Source organism: Chlorocebus sabaeus, chromosome 1 (assembly GCF_047675955.1).
Source record: "Chlorocebus sabaeus isolate Y175 chromosome 1, mChlSab1.0.hap1, whole genome shotgun sequence".
Classification (NCBI taxonomy): domain Eukaryota; kingdom Metazoa; phylum Chordata; class Mammalia; order Primates; family Cercopithecidae; genus Chlorocebus; species Chlorocebus sabaeus.
The window spans coordinates 104,076,427-104,094,149 of NC_132904.1; the positions used below are offsets into that span (position 1 = coordinate 104,076,427).

Below are 17,723 nucleotides of genomic sequence, written 5' to 3' on the forward strand. Positions count from 1 at the left end.
AAGTTTATCATTCTTTTATCATGATTTTATTGAGAAATTTAATTTTAAAACTGAAATATAAAATTGAGAATTTGCAAAATTCAGATGACTTTGGGGGCAAAACAGATTAATATATATATTCTGAAATCTCTTTATTCTTTTTTAGCTGAGAGATGAAATTTCCTTTTTTTTTTTTTCTTTTTGAGAGAGGATCTCCCTCCAGTGTCCCAGGCTGGAGTACAGTGGCGTGATCTTGACCCACTGCAGCCTTGACGTCCTGGGCTCAGGTGATTCTCCCACCTCAGCCTCCCTAGTAGCTGAGACTACAGGCGCATGCCACCATACCTGGCTAAGTTTTTGTACTTTTAGTAGAGATGGGTATTCACCATGTTGCCCAGGCTGGTCTTGAACTCGTGACCTCAAATGATCCACCCACTTCGGCCTTCAAAAGTGCTGGGATTATGGGCATGAGCCAGGATGCCCAGCCTTGAGAATGAATTTCATCAATCCTGCATCCTCCTACTTTGCTGCCTCCATGAAAACAGTGCATAAGATGTAGGCAACCACAGTGAAATCCTGAAAGTTACTGACTTTAAAACAGATCATAAATACATTTGCAGGCGGCCCTGAATTCTGCAGCTGGCATGGACCTCCCTTGCTATAAATCACAAAAATTAACTCTCGGTGAGTGTTTTATTCATGAAGGGGAAAAAACCTTCTTTGTTGTCATTTTAATGAGTGTCAGCAGTGTTTTTCAGGCTAGTCACTGGAGGAGGAAAGGAAAATTCTGGAATGTGGCCTCAGGGAGATCTTTATGCATGAGCATTGTACCTCTAATATGAGATGCTGCATAGCCTGTGTGAAATGTAAATGGGTAATTTGAAAGATTTTTCATTTGTATGTGATAGTAATTTTTCATATTGCTTCTTTCTCTCATCATGTGCATAGCTGTATAAAGTCAAAAATTGCATTTTATTCATGCTTCAAATGCTCACAAATAACCTAAGAAAATTTTATTTTTCTTTTCTTTCCTTCTCTTCTCTTCCTTTCCTTGCCCATTTCTTCTCTTCTCTCTCATTTTGTTTCACGTGGTAGAGTCTTACTGAATTATATCCTTTGAAATCTATGAGTCCCTCACCTGTCTAGGTCTTCCTTGCACAGACATAGTGCCTCTTAGGATCTGATGACATATGAAGCAAGAGGCAAACTTAGCCATTATCTGAATTTGCTAATTCAGACTTAAGTGAATCTGATACTCGGCCCATCTGATTTCAGAAGAATGACCCCTTCTGTTTGTGGGTTGGCTCAGCGAGAACCCAGCCCTCACATGGCAGGTGGCTTACCATCTACTCATCTACAAACCATCTGTGCTCTTGCCTGATGTTCCCTCAGAGACGTGCTTCTGCTAGGAGGGCAGGCTTGTTTTGGAGAACTTTCTCTGATTTCTTGAAAACCATCCACAGACATGCATACGTGCAGAACATAATAAAGAAGTAATGGGAGCCATGACAGGAATTAATTACATTTTAAAACTACATTGGCAGCAGGGCGCGGTGGCTCACGCTTGTAATCCCAGCATTTTGGGAGGCCAAAGTAGGTGGATCGTTTGAGGTCAGGAGTTTGAGATCAGCCTGGCCAGCATGGTGAAACCCCATCTCTACTAAAAATACAAAAATTAGCTGGGTGTGGGGGCATGCACCTGTAATCCCAGCTACTCAGGAGACTGAGGCAGAAAAATTGCTTGATCCTAGGAGGCGGAGATTGCACCGCTGCACACCAGCCTGGGCGTTAAAGCAAGACTCTGTCTCAAAAACACAACAACAAAAAAAACCTACATTGGCTCAGTTATCTGTTAGTTTTGACCTTTTTCAACTTTTTCAGTTGCCTTTCTAACAGAGTACATTTCAAGTCTCTCACTATAAAAAATGTAAAGTAATGAGATGATAATATGTTAATTACCTTGACTTAATCTCTCCACTTTCTATATATATATATACACATACTAATCATAGTGTGATACAATTATGGTTTGTCAATTAAAAATCATATAAATACAGAATAGCATCCTTTTACCTCACCCAGACATAGCCATCACTGAAGAAGGAGTGGAAAAAGAGAAGCCTGTATCTGTTTCTGTTTGATTCCAAAATCTCCACTGGATGGGCTGATTGAGGGATGTCACTGTTTTGATTTCATCAGACTCTAGAAGGGCCACATGTACATACTGTCAGACCATTCAAGAGAGAAACTAAAAATTTTCACATAGATTAAAGAGAATTTACTAGTAGTTTTTAATTGTCATTGAAACTTTCTCAATAACTTTTAGAAAAGCTTTAAAGTGACACAGTATAATAAAGAAATAGGGCAGGCCAGGTGCAGTGGCTCATGCCTGTAATCCCAGCACTTTGGGAGGCTGAGGCAGGTGGATCACTTTAGCTCAGGAGTTCAAGACCAGCCTGGGCAACATTGTGAGACCCCTGGCTCTACGAAAAATACAAAAATTAGCCAGGCATGGTGGCATGCACTTGTGGTCCCAGCTACTTGGGGGCCTGAGGTGGGAGGATCGCTTGAGCCTAGGGGTCTAGGCTACAGTGAGCTGCAATTGCACCACTACACTCCAGCCTGGGCGACAGACTGAGACCCTGCCTCAAAAAAAAAAAAACAAAAAACAAAAAACATAAAAACAAACAAAAAAGATATAGGACAAATGGTATTGAACCAAACTAGCTACAGGCTTCCTTCTGATACCCAGATCAGCTTTGGATCAATCTTATTTTTAGGAGAGAAAACTACAAACATTATTATTTATGAGGCTATGGTTCTACATGTCATTGTTTTCTTTCTTCTTTCACCTGAAATGAGAATAGCCCAAGTTTTGGAAATTAATCAGTGGCAAATAATTTAGATATTGCTGATCTTGAATGTATCATTGGCAAAGTCAAATTGTGTGTGAACTCCCAGCCCCCCCCCACAACCTTATTGTTAAATGGAATGTTTTTTGTTTTTGTTTTTCATTACTGCTAAAAAAAAAAACAAACCAAACCAAAACAACAACAAAAAAAACTTTGCCTAAACTTTCTCTTTTTTATCTAAATCTAGGAGAGTGGAACATGGAACATGTTTTCATCTTCTAGTTATTACTAATTACAGTAATTGTGTTTTGAGGGTGACCTTTGTGATTGATTTTTTTTCTCCTACTGGTGTTATAGCATGAAAAGAAAACAAGAAGAAGCAATTAGGGAAACCTAAAGGACCATAGGACTTCTGCTTTCCAATGAATTCAAGAACTCATTCAAGTTAGTTTATATCTCCTAGGTGATTTGAAATATTTTACCAGCCACTAGATATATTTTATGTATCGTAAAAAAAAAATAACATATTTTCACCTATAAAGGGAAAGGTGTGATATATTATGAAGACTGAAGCATGCAGAGTAGACTGAAATGAAGAAAAAAGCTGAAGACTGGAGACTGAAATCACCACATAAATTACAGTGTGGACCGGAAGCTTGAATTTCGTCGAATTTTCTAAACCCAAGGTTTAGAAAGCCTTGATTTACATTTTGGGTGGGGGATATTTTTACTTTTAGTTATTTCAGAATTATACTGCCAACAGTTTTTATTGCCTTGGAAATGTAGCCTCAATAAAGAATAATATAAAACTCATGTATTTTCGCTCCGTTGTATAATTTCTTCCCATAAAATTTTCTGGTTTAGAAACTTCTAGATCTGTAATATAATTTGCTCTGGGAAAGGAAAGAGGTTAGTTTTCAGTGGCAGGGTAACTGTTTTTATTTGGGAGTCCTGCAGGTAGCTCCCAGTGGAACACTGTTATTTAGATGCGTATGTACATCCTGGCTTTGATTATCCCCAGCTTTGCAGTTTAGTTTGAAATGAATATATTATGTATTCTCTTCATTCTCATGTCAGTCCAGAAGTTTACCTTTGGTTTCCAGAGGCAGCACAGGAAAGTGATTAATAGCACTACCTCGGGAGCCAAGCTGAAAGGGTTTGAATCTGCGCCACATCCTAGCTGTGTGACCTTGGAAGTTTCCTTAACCTCTCTGTGTTTCAATTTCTTCAGCTGCAAAATGGAGATAATTGTTATTATTCACTTCATAAGATGACAGTTAAGATTAAGTGAGTTAATATGAGTAAAGCTTATAGCATATTGCCTGACACATAATAAACACTTTGTGAATATTAGCTATTATTATTAATTTTATAAAACTTTGAGCTAAGATGTAATTTTTAAAATTAAATTTTGTTTGTAAATGTGCTCTCCACAACTTTTTATTAAACTCGGGTAATCTCAAATTAGGAAGATTATAAAAATGAAATAGTATTTACAAACTTGTAGATTACCTTTTATTTATGTATAAACAGTATGAGTCCACAAGTCTTTTGGTTGTTACAGGGGCTAAACTTAGAATGTGAAAGGCTACACAGAAAGTAACTTTCTTTGTCTCATGTAGGGATTTCAAGATTTTAAAGAAAGGAGTTCCATCCCTTCTAGTTGAGTCTCTAATTCATTCCCTGGGGTGCTTAATAGAGAGATCGACTTCTAAGAGTTAGGGTTACCCCGTAGCACTTTACAAAGAGCCTCAGGGGGCTTCTTCCTCAAAGGAAGCAAAGCAGGTTTCTTGATGCCAGGTGAGAGGATGAGCTTTCAGAAGTAGCAGACCACACTCATTACTGCCCCTTTTCTCCCAGCTGGAAAAAAAAAAAAAAAAAGACAAGAGGCAGATAACCTCATAGCATAGCACTGAAGTATCAACTGATCTCTAGGGGCGTTTGATATGAAAAGCACAATCGTTTGATCCTTCCCTTTGGATAAGTTCAGGGCAATGTCCCTGTACACACTGAGAGAAATTACTACAGATCAGGGGAACATGTTAGTAAACCCAGGATTATAATCATGTTCTTTATTTTAGTTAAAAATAAATCTACAGATTTGTTTTCTTCCAGTTGGGAGATTTTCAGTTTGTTTTATTAGTACTGTGATTGAATAATGCTGGTTAAAAAAAAGTACTTTTCTTAAAGAGTGCAAAGTTCATTTTGACAAGTATATATTAAGCAAGCAGTGTGTCAGACAATATACCCATCCACGGGTGTCCTAGAAAAGCACACAGTCCAGAGCGGAAAGAGACATGAAACAGATCATTTTGGAACAATATTAGCGATTTATTAGTAACACAGAGCAGGTAATTCTAATGTCCCCCTCAGGTGAAAAACACCTCTAGAGAGGAAGTCTTTAGGAAGGTATAGCACAGAGAGTGATTTTTATGTTCATCCTGATTTTTGTGAAACAGATGGCATTAAAGTTTCTGTATGAACAAAAAGGGTGAATTTTTCTATATGTAACTAATAACTGAGTAAAGCTGAATTAAACAAACAAAACGTCAATATCTGGGTCAGGCCTGGTGGTAAAGTGATCACAGTACTTTGGGAGGCCAAGGTGGGCAGATCACTTGAGGCCAGGAGTTTGAGACCAGCCTGGCTAACATGTCAAAACCCCGTCTGTACTAAAAATACAAAAATTAGCTGTATGTGGTGGTGTATGCCTGTAATCCAAGCTACTCGGGAGGCTGAGACACAAGAATTGCTTGAACCCAGGAGGTGGAGGTTGCAGTGAGCCAAGATCGGGCCACTGCACTCCAGCCTGGGTGACAGGGTGAGACCCTGTCTTAAAAAAAAAAAAAAAAAAAAAAAAAAAAAAAAAGTAAATATCTGTATTTTTCAATTAAACAGATATAAACCAAGCTTACCAAGCTTACATGTAACTGTATTAAAGTCAATAGGCTGATGTATAAAAACACAGGAGAAGTGTATCATGGCCGCCTCATTGTTAGAACTCTGTGCAGATGAAGAGTGAACTTAAATTCTCCCTTTCCTGAAAGGGCTCCCTATTCCGTAAATGATGCTGGGATGGCATGCTAGCCATATGCAGAAGAATGGAATTGGAACCCAACCTGTCACTATCTACAAAAATTAACTCAAGATGGATTAAAGATTTAAATGTTAAACCTCAAACTATAAGAATCCAAAACGAAAAAACAAAAAAGAAAACCTAGGGAACACCATTCTGGATATCAGCCTTAGGAAAGAATTTATGACTAACTCTTCAAAAGCAATTGCAACAAAAAACAAAAATCGATATGTGTGACTTAATTAAACTGAAGAGCTTCTACACAGCAAAAGAAACTATCAACAGAGTAAACAGACAACTGACAGAATGGGAGAAAACATTCACAAACTATGCATCTGACAAGGGTCTAAAACCAGACTTAATGAAACTAAAGAACTTCTGCATGGCAAAAGAAATTATTGACAAAGTAAACAGACAACAGACAGAATGGGAGAAAACAGTCACGAACTATGCATCTGACAAGGGTCTAAACCCAGAGTCTATAAGGCACTTGAACAACTCAACATCCAAAAACCAAATCACCTCATTAAAAAGTGGGCAAGGCCAGGAGCAGTGGCTCATGCCTGTAATCCCAGCACTTTGGGAGGCCGAGGCAGGCAGATCACAAGGTCAGGAGATCGAGACCATCCTGGCTAAACAGTGAAACCCTGTCTCTACTAAAAATATTTTTTAAAAAATAGCCTGGCATGGTGGCGGGCACCTGTAATCCCAGCTACTCGGGAGGCTTAGGCAGGAGAATGACATGAACCCAGGAGGCGGAGCTTGCAGTGAGCAGAGATCAAGTCACTGCACTCCAGCTTGGGCGACGGAGCAAGATTCCATCTCAAAAAAAAAAAAAAGAAAAGAAAAGAAAAGTGGGCAAAAGACATGAACAGACACTTCTCAACAGAAGACATACAAGCAGCCAACAGACATGAAGAAAATGCAAATCAAAACCACAATGAGATACCATCTCACATTAGCAAGAATGGCTATTATTAAGAAGTCCAAAAACAGCAGATGCTAGCAAGGCTAGGAGAAAAGGGAATGTTATACACTGCTGGTGGGAAGGTAAATTAGTTCAGCCACTGTGGAAAGCAGTTTGGCAATATCTCAAAGACCTTAAAATGATCTACCATTTGACCCAGCAATCCCGCTGTTGGGTATATATCCAAAAGAAAATAAATCATTCAACTAAAAAGACACATGCATGTGTTCATCACAGCACTGTTCACAATAACAAAGACATGGGATCAACCAAGGTACCCATTAACAGTGAACTGGATAAAGAATATGTGTTATATATATACCATAGAATACTACATAGCCATAAAATGGAATGAAATCATGTCCTTTGAAACAACATGGATGTAGCTGGATGCCCTTATCCTAAGCAAATTAACACACAAACTAAGCAAATTAACATACAAACAGAAAACAAAATACCAGATGTTCTGGTATTTTGGGAGCTAAACATTGGGTACTTATGGACATAAAGATGGCAACAATAGACAATGGGGACTACTAGAGTTGGGAGGGAGGAGGGGAGCAAAGGTTGAAAAACTATTGGCTACTATGCCCACTACCTGGGTGACAGGATCGATTGTACCTAAACCTCAGCATCACACAACATACACATGTAACAAACTTGCAAATAAACTCCCTGAATTTAAAATAAAAGTTGAAATTATTTTGAAAAACTTCTTCCCATACTTAGGTCCTACTGAACCACTTGAGAAATGCTGGTTTGGCTATAGCGGAGGCTTAGTAGAAAGAAATAGATGAACTCAGTACCACTCATGGAAAAATAATAATTCGAAGGGCATTTCTTATCAATAGTGGGCTCAGAATATCACACACACAGCCATGATTTGCTAAACACAGATTGTCTAATTAACAGTAAATGGACCATTAACAAGTAGGTCTCCTTTAAAACAAAGCTATTTGACTTTAAAAATGAACAGTAATTTTTTGTTTTCTATATAAAACATTTAGCATAATTATTTAATGAATATCCTGTGAATAATGAGTTAAATAGCATTCGCACAGGCTTCTTCTGCCACCCAAAGCCATTTTTAGTGTTTCCTCTTTGGGGGACAGATAATGAGATCTAATTGTTATCTTTGTTTCCTGTTTGGGGGACAGACAATTAGAACTAATGGTTATTTTCCTTCCCTTCACTTTTCCCATTCAATCAGTAAGTCCAATTGATTCTACCATCTAAATATTTTTTACTTCTGTTCAATTCTCTCCCTCCCAACGGTCATCATCCCAGTTCAGGTCACATCAGCTTGCGAGAATTTATTTTAACTGTTCTCCTAAGTGATTCTTCACTTGACAAAATGATCTTTTACTTTAGAGGAGAACACAGTAAGAATGACAAAATAATAATACTAATAATAAATGCTACTCACTGAATGTATATTAAATACCTGTAACTACGCTGAGCGCCTTACATGCTTTGGTTCATTTAATCCTTAGAACAATCCTACAAGCTCATTTAATTACTTACCCCATTTAATCCTAGAGAGGTCAAGCAACTTGTCTAAGGCTGCCGCTTGGCTAGTGGTAGATCCCAGACCAGAACTTTGTGTCCAAAACTTGTGCTCTTAACCACCAGGTACGCTCCCTGCCATATTTGCCAAATTTTCTCTTAATTGTAAGGCTCTTTTACTGTATTAAACTGTGCTGCATTGCTTAGCACAATGTTGGACACATAAGCATTCAAGAAGTTTTTGCAGGGGATAAATTCAAGAACTATTATGTAAAGAGTGGGGAGTTGAAGTATTATTTCACTTATCTCACATCATTAAGAAGTAAATTTTTTTTTAGGTAAACCAATTTTATAGCTAACTGAAATCAAACCCCTTAAGGGTACAGACTTCTTAAAAATTTAGAAAAACTATTTTTAAAATGCAGTCCATTCTTTACTTCGCATGAGAATTCTTTTTCAATCATATTCTAATGACAAAGAGCTTTTGTTATGAACAAGTGCCGTATATGCTGCTTATTTCGTAATTCCTTCTGAACTATGGTTTTAATTGCCATCTACATACTGAGGAAGCCCAAATCTTTGTTTCCGACCTGTCTTCCTGACCTTCAGATCCATGAATCTTTTCTCTACCACTTTGTCCTGAAAACTAAAAATGTTCCAAAGACCTTTTGTACACCCAAATCCCAAATATGCTTCTCCAAAATATCATATCTTAATGAATAATTCTGCTGTCTATCCAGTTGCTGGCCACAAACATGGGCATAATGTTCAACTCCCCCTTTTCCTTTACCAACCATCCCCCTCATCAATCAATTAACAAAGGTCCTATCAAGTCTACCTTTTAACTGTCTCCAGTATCTTTCACACCTCTGTCTGTCCATTGCCTTATCCTGCCATTATTACCTTTGCCTGGGTTATTGCAACAAGTTTGTAGATGGTATCCTATACCTATAATTTTAGGTATAGGATTTATTTCTCATATTACAGTTTATTCTTCATATTACCATCAGAGTATTTTGTTTTGTTTTGTTTTGTTTTGAGTCAGAGTCTCTGTCGCCCAGGCTGGAGTGCAATGATGCGATCTCGGGTCACTGCAACCTCCGCCTCCTGGGTTCAAGCAATTCTCCTGCCTCAGCCTCCTGAGTTGCTGGGGCTACAGGCACACACTACCACACTCGGCTAATTTTTGTATTTTTAGTAGAGACAGGGTTTCACCATGTAGGCCAGGATGGTCTCGATCTCCTGACCTCGTGATCCACCTGCCTCGGCCTCCCAAAATGCTGGAATTACAGGCATAAACCACCATGCCTGGCCCAGAGTATATTTTTTAAACTAGAGGTCTGATCTCGTCACATCTCAGCTTGAACACTTTCAATAGTTCCTTATTGCTCTTGAGATAAGGTTCAAACTTCAACGTTACTTACTAAGCCTTCTTGATCTGACCCTACTTGCTTTTCTGTATCTTGCCATCACTATTTTTCCCATCCCTCTCACTGAGCACTACACTAAGTCATATTGGAACTTTATCTCTTATAGATATTGTGCGTCCTTTTGCCTTTAGGGCTTTGCATGTGCTATCTGGAGAACCCCCAACCCCTACATCTAGGCTAAGCATCTCTCCTACTCACTGCCACAGCACCTATTTCCACTTGTAATACCGTGTTTGAGTCCCTGTTTGTTTCTCTGCGTCATCTTCTCTCCTCTCCTCCCCAAAGATTGTTGCATCTACAGGGTAGAGCCATGCCCCTTTTGTTTATAGTATCCCTGGTGCCTCACTATGTCTAAAGCATAGCAGGCATTGACATATTTTATAAACTTTTTATTTTAAAAAGTTTTCGATTTACAGAAAAGTTACAAAGATAGTACAGAGAGTTCCCTTATACTTTCCCCTGTTGTCAGCATCTTACATTAATATGACACATTTGTCACAACTAATGGACCAATACTGATACCGTATTATGAACTAAAGTCCTTGCTTCATTCACTTTTTCTTAGTTTTTACCTGATGTCCTTTTTTCTATTCCAGGATCCAATCAGGATACCACATTAAATGTAATAGTCAGAGCTCCTTTGACCTGCACCTGTTGGCTGTGACAGTTTCTCAGACTTTCCTTGTTTTTTAAGCTTTTGAGAGTTTTGAGGGGTACTGATTAGATATTTTGTGGCATGCCCTTGAATTGGGGTTTGTTGAATGTTCTTCTCATGATTAGACTGGGGTTATAGGTTTCGGGGGGTAAAGTGCCACTTTCATCATATCAGGTCAAGGTTACATGCTATCAACATGACTTATCACTGGTGATCTTAGCCTTGATCACCTGGCTGAGGCAGTGTTTATCAGATTTTTCTTTTCTTTCTTTCTTTTTTTTTTTTTTTTTTTTTTTGAGGCAGAGTCTCGCTTTGTCACCCAGCCTGGAGTGCAGTGGCGCCATCTTTGCTCACTGCAACCTCCGCCTCCCAGGTTCAAGCAATTCTCCTGGCTCAGCCTCCCAAGTAGCTAGGATTACAGGTGCCCACCACCACACCCGGCTAATTTTTGTATTTTTAGTAGAGATGGGGTTTCATCATGTTGGCCAGGCTGGTCTCAAACTGCTGGCCTCAAGTGATCTGCCTGCCTCCACCTTCCAAAGTCCTGAGATTACAGGCATGAGCCACTGCTTCCAGCCCTACTGTAGTTACTCTTTTTTCCCCTTTCCACACTGTATTCAGAAAACCATATGTCCAGCTTATATTTAAGGGATAGGGAGGTTTTTTGTTTTGTTTTTGAGACAGAGTCTCACTCCTTCACCTAGACTGGAGTGCAGTGGCACATCTCGAGTCACTGTAAACTCCACCTCCCAGTTCAAGTGATTCACCTGCCTCAGCCTCCCGAGTAACTGGGACTACAGGCACGCATTACCACACCCAGCTAATTTTTGTATTTTTAGTAGAGATGAGGTTTCTCCATGTTGGCCAGGCTGGTCTCGAACTCCTAACCTCAAGTGATCTGCCTGTCTGTTTCCCAAAGTGCTGGGATTACAGGCGTGAGCCAGGGCACCTGGCCTGCTCAACCTACTTGAGGGCAGAGTAGCTACATCAATTATTTGACCATTGGGAGTTCTTTCAGTTGGCTGCTGTGTTTATTTGACACACGCCTATTTTGTTTACCTTGAGCACTTCTTGACTCTCTTGTGCTGCAAGATGCTTCGGGTTCACCTTGCCCTGACCCAGCTTTAGAATCAACCATTTCCCTAATGTCCGCTAGATGCTTTTATTGTTGCATGTATTAGAAACTATGATCTGAGTGTTGGTGGGAACTAACCAAATTAAATTAAAATTTTGGATTCATTTATAAAAACCACAAAAGTACAAAGGATAGTATATGTTCCCACCACTCAAAATGAATAAACGTTATTTTTCCTTTTATTTCGCCTCATATATATTTTAAGAAATAAAACACACAAAATTGAGAAGATCGTTTTTCTTCTTCCAATCCTAAACCCCACCTCTCTTCCCAAAAGCAACCACAGTCTTAAATTGGTGTACAGACAGTTTTTTCAAGCATGTATGGAATATTTACAGAAATAAATGTGTTAAATAAGAGACCAACTTTTATTCGAGCTAAGTATGAGTTCCCACACTCTGGGCTGTTCTAGTTGGCAATGTGTCTCTGCCTGCAGCTCTTTTTTGAATGTAGATTCGTTTCCTTGCATTGCTGCTGCAGTGGATGTTCCATTTGTCTCTTTTCTCATGAGATAACTTTTCTCCACTTGCAGACACTCTCTCTTCTATAGTCTGTTTTATCCCCTCTCATCCTAACTTGCTGCTTTGTAGGCTGCTCCTAGTGTCCTCCTTATCAAAAGGAAGAAGGCTGATAACCTGATATACACTTTGTGAAAGCAAATCATAAACCAAAAAGTGCCATGCAAATATCAAATCCCACTGCTCTGTTCACCGTGCCAAAAGACAACAGGGCCTGGGGCATCATTCATTTCTTTGTAGTATCTTGCTCTTTAAGTTATTCTTGAGCTTGAGCTCTTTAACAGTTATCTTTTATCTTAAAATTAGTTGTTTCCAGTTATTTTTGAGTTGTACTTCTACAAAGTTGGGGCCACCAGATTTTGGACTATTGGATATCTGGAAATCCAGATGGTTAATTTTATTGTTCTTCATTTTTATTTTTCTTATGAATACTATTCCTAAAGATATAGGAACAATACCCAAAATAAAGGAAAAGCTTAATATTGCAGAGATTGCTCATGAAATTCATAATTATTCCAGCAAGTGACTTAAAATGAAAGGCTAATTGTATTAATATAATTATAAAGTGAAAGTCTATAACTGTAATCTCCATCCATGGAATTGCATTGCTCTGTGGACAGTTCCGTTGATAATGTTCTGGGTGGCTGGCATGTTACCTGCTTACCTCAGTAAGCAGAAATTTTTGGTTTGCAGCTTCCAGCCTTATTAGTAAATATACCTAATATCTAATTTCTTCCCACAGTTGACGCTTACTTTGACAAAGGCAAATTTGGAAGCAATTACTTGAGGACAGTTCGTATAGCATCTGGACAGTCAACACGGCCACCATGAAGCACTTCCTGAGGTATGTGTTTGCGGTTCCCTGGCTAGGCCCTCTGCAGTGGAGAAACCTCCTCACTGGTTAGGGTAGTATTACCAGTCATCGTTTGTGGTCCTGTGACCAGGTCTCCTAAGATTCTGTGAAATAGCATTGCATTTTTGCCAAGAATAATTTGGTCACGAGATTCCTCTGCTAACTCTATTATGCGTGTTGATGACAAGACAGAGCACTTGTAGATGGTGAAAGAGTGTGGGCACAAAAGCATGGGCACTTGAGACAGCCCTGGTGCCATGTGTCTCTGCACAGTGGTACACCACTGGCCTGAAAGGTTTAAAGAAATAGCTGTCAATGAATCACTTGATACAATTTGTGCAAAATCATTTTCTGGAAATAAGTGTCCTTTTAAATATCCTTTAATTTAGATTTTGGGTGGCTGTCCAATCCATACGGGCATTTTAAAATTTTGTGGGGGTCAAACTATATGTTCTAAGCTTCCACTCTTCTTACCTCAGTGATGTCTCTGAAATTTGTATCAATTGTTGGTTCCCTGAAGACTGCTGGACAGAGTTTGCCATACATTGGTATGTTTGGGGTGATCTTTTTTTAGTTTTGAAAACCATGTGGCTGGACCTAAAGTTATAATTATTTTCAAGAGTATTGACTGCCATTCAGTTGTCTATTAATGGAATTCCCAGATAAATTTTGCATAGTATTAAAATACGGCAAAATAAACTTAGGTCCTGAATGTGAGAAAATACAGCCCACTTTCCAGAAGATTGGGCTCCTTTTCCCCAAGACAGTGACTTTCCTCTGTTACACGTTCTTGTCTTTTGCTCGGGCTTGTGTTTTCTAAGCAAATTAATAGACTTGCATCTTTTAAGAAATGATTTGACTCCTTCAATGGCCATAATTTAAGAGCCCCCCCCCCCCCGCCCCCTCCAGTGGTTTTGGTTCCATTGTTGTTTCTGGAGCACCCAGATCAGCTTATGTGGGATTCACTGGGTTTTGAGGCAGCTACTGGTAGTTTACTGGATCTTAGAATTGTGAAAACCTCTCAGGAGGTTACTGTGAAACAATTTACAGGCATCAGCATTTGTTTTATTGTACAGAATAGTATTGATCTCAGTTGTGTAAAAATATAGTATTTGAAAATCACGAGGACATTTGCCAGCCAAGTATTTGACCTAATATGTTCTTGGTTGTCATGGTAATTAACTGACCTATCTCTATATTCATGAAAATTTGGCATTTGTGCACACCTCCTGAATGTAAACATGGCGTCTTTCAGCTGTGGAATCGTGTTAACAGAAAGCTTTAGTGTGAGATGAAGCTTAGAATTTAGGAGCTTCCTTTGTAAAAGTGGTGATGATGGTGGTGAGGTTGCCAAGCCTTGTGCTACTCAGTTTCTTCCTCAATGTCTCATTTGTTTTAGAAAAACTTGAGCCACCTCAAAACCAGTCATTTTAGGAAAAATAGTAGCTTTTGGTTCTGTTAGTTTTATTGTTAAACTGAATAGGTGCAACATGTTTAGTAGAGAGTGTATTTTTAAATTAATTTGTGTATGATGATTTGGAACTGGTACAGTGAAAATATACCACTGTAATTTTGCATAGACTAGCACCAAGGGTTACAGAACCAGCACATCCCTATTAGTTACGTGTTCTGATAAACATTTTTTTCATGTAACTTGGAGTGTATATTTTACAAATATTATATGGCATTGATTATCTATGTGAAACTAAAGCTAGGATAACAGATTGAGAAACTTGAGGATTTTCATTGACCATTGGTTTTGAAATAACAAAAGGAAACTTGATCATTTCCCTTCTTTAGTTGATTTATTTTCTGTAGTCCATTTCCACAGATGTTGGACGATTTTGGCGATCTTTTCATTTGAACCAAAGAGAAGGTTATGTAAGCAAAGCCTGAATGAATCAGGTGTTAGTTCCTGAGCTCGGCAAATGTATTATGGAGAATGAGGAGCTGATTTTCACAGGGAAGAATTCAGCATTGTTTAAAAGCCCACGCAGTGATTAATCTGTCAACTTCTGAGATGCTCTAGAATGAAATGCTCCATGCACAGTCCCAGAAGAAATTAGGTTAACCTTAGAGAAAGCAGGTTGTGGGAAAAAATGGATTTTGATCCACATTTAAGATACATGATACCCAATTGCTACCATCAGATATATTAATGGTATAAATATTCAGAGCATAAAGGAATAGAAAAAATATTCCATCTATGTCAAAAATTACATGATATATAAGGAATAAATGCTATTCGATTAGTACACCTGGCTAAAGTGTGTATTTTAAATTGAGGATAGAAATGGGATCTTGGATATATATCCCCAAATCATCCAATCTGACTTTAGCCATGATGTGCATAAAAAGAAAACATGAAGCTGGGCGTGGTGGCTCATGCCTGTAATCCCAGCATTTTGAGGGGCCTAGGCAGGTGGATCACGAGGTCAAGAGATCGAGACCATCCTGGCCAACATAGTGAAACTGTCTCTACTAAAAATATAGAAATTAACTGGATGTGGTGACACGTGCCTGTAATCCCAGCTACTCAGGAGGCTGAGGTAGGAGAATCACTTGAACCAGGGAGGCGGAAGTTGCAGTGGGCAAAGATCGTACCATTGCATTCCAGCCTGGCAAGAGAGTGAGACTCCATCTCAAAAACAAAAACAAAAACAAAAAAAGAAAAAGAAAACATGGAATAACATGGATAACAAAACATACCTACATGTGATCAGAAAAAGAAGGAACATTTTTTAAGTCCCAGCTAGAACAAAAGCTTAGGGTTTCATTTTTGTAATATATTTTACTAACTTTAATTCTGTTAATGTGTATTACAGAGAAGTCTGAAGACTTGTGCTGAAGATCTTTTCCCTCATTGGGATTTAGTTATTGAGGGTATATTTTTTAAAGTTACCAGAACATGATTAATTTTGGAAATTAATAAAGGAAAATTTTAAAGTCACCCATATAAATCATTGCTTCCAACTGTTCCACTCTCAGAATCTGTTTCTTGGCCCTGGATCTCACCTCATATTTTCCTTCCTCCAGCAGAAAAGAGGAAAGGAAAATATCTGGCAAGCTCAAACCTCTGTGGGAGGAACTGAGCAATACAGCAGACTTATCCCATGTCCCAACTTTGAGGCAATCAAGGGAAAAAACTATTTTTATAGTATGATTAGGTAAATAAAGGCTTACAATCAGCAAAAATAACTACAAATTGGATTTTTAAGTCATTCATACTTGATTAATATCTTGGTCCACTAATTCATTTAGTGTGCATTCGTTGCTAATAATGCAAGTATTTATGCCACTTTTATTCTCTCTTCATAGCAAATGTAATTAGTAAGACATAATATCCCATTTTACAAAGGAGGACAAGGAGGCTTAGTAAAGTTAAGTGACTTAAACAAAGGCACACAGATGTTTGAATGCAGGCCTGTTTGACTTCCAAGCTGTTTCTCATGTTTGTATCACATTACCCCCTTACCATGAGACCACTGTGAGGTATCGTGGGTAATTCAAAAATGAATGTGAGGGCCAGGCATGGTGGCTCACGCCTGTTATCCCAGCACTTTGGGAGGCTGAGGCAGGCGGATCACCTGAAGTCAGGAGTTCAAGACCAGCCTGGCCAACAACGTAAAACCCCGTCTCTACTAAAAATACAAAAATTGGTTGGTCCTGGTGGCAGGTGCCTGTAATCCTAGCTACTAGGGATGCTGAGGCAGGAGAATCTCTTGAACCTGGGAGGCGGAGGTTGTCGTGAGCCGAGATCACACCACTGTACTCCAGCCTGGGCGACCAGAGTAAAACTCCATCTCAAAAATAAACGAATGTGAGATGTCTCTGTTCCAAAGTAACACACCACCTGGTAAGAGCTGAGGCGTATGCATACAAAACTAAGATATATAAAGGAACGCGATCAGTGACAGGTTACAGACATTTTGTGAAGGAATATTCACGAAACACTTCCTTGAGACAATGTTAAGAGAAAGGAAGGACTAGGATTTTAATATCTTAAAAATAAAGATGGAAGATGTGGGATGCTATAAACAAGGCCAAGAAGGCATGACTGATGCCATAAGCACTAGGTCCAAGTTTGTTAGATGTAGACCCTGTTTGGGGTGAGTAGAAGACGAGTTGCAAAAATCAAGTTAGGAGCAGTTCTTGGTCACCTTTGCAAGCACAGCATAAAGCAGCCCAGGGCATGGCAACGTTTTCACCCTGACTTAAAGAGCACCTCAAAGAGAAAGGACAATCGGATAAAAAAATCTTTTCCCCTTGTAATACGTCTGGCCTTCTCTTAGAACCAGAAATCTAGTCCAATCCCTTCACCTTATGTGTGAGAAAGAAGAAACCCAGAGAAGCAAAGTAACCTTTCCAAAGTCTCATAGTTCATAGAGGCAAATTGGGACTAGACTCCAAGTCTGACTTCCAGACAAGTTAGTCAAACTTTTTATTCAGCATGACCCACTTTCCATTGTTTTTGAAGAGCAGAAGGTGTGGGAACATGTAGTTGTTCCAGAATTTGATTAGCATTGCTTGAGGCATTGACTGAGCTTATAAGATATAGAAGCTAAGTCCTAAAAAGGAGAATGCTTATGGCGTATGCATCCAAATACCTCTCTCACTGTAGACTGGTACTTTCAGCTGTAGTGTTCTCTTTTTTATGGTACGTACATGTATGCATGTATATTTGTACATGTATGTGTGCTTATATATGACACATACATATATATAAACACAAATATGCACATATATATACAC

At 38.8% G+C, this 17,723-nt stretch overlaps 1 protein-coding gene across 5 annotated transcripts in view; it reads left to right on the plus strand.

The window, feature by feature from the left end:
• The window catches only part of ELMOD1 (ELMO domain containing 1), a 76,248-nt gene that overhangs the window by 14,550 nt on the left and 43,975 nt on the right, over positions 1-17,723 (plus strand). For 3 of the 5 annotated variants that reach the window (XM_008020737.3, XM_008020735.3, XM_008020739.3), the window contains exon 2: positions 12,861-12,962. Coding sequence is in view for 2 of the 5 variants with exons in the window: in XM_008020735.3 (XP_008018926.1) it covers positions 12,946-12,962 (17 nt within the window). In the remaining 3 variants the exon portion in view is untranslated. Of the gene's footprint in view, positions 1-12,857; positions 12,963-17,723 lie in introns of those variants that run through there. The other 2 variants (XM_038005253.2, XM_038005254.2) reach the window with 1 other exon arrangement.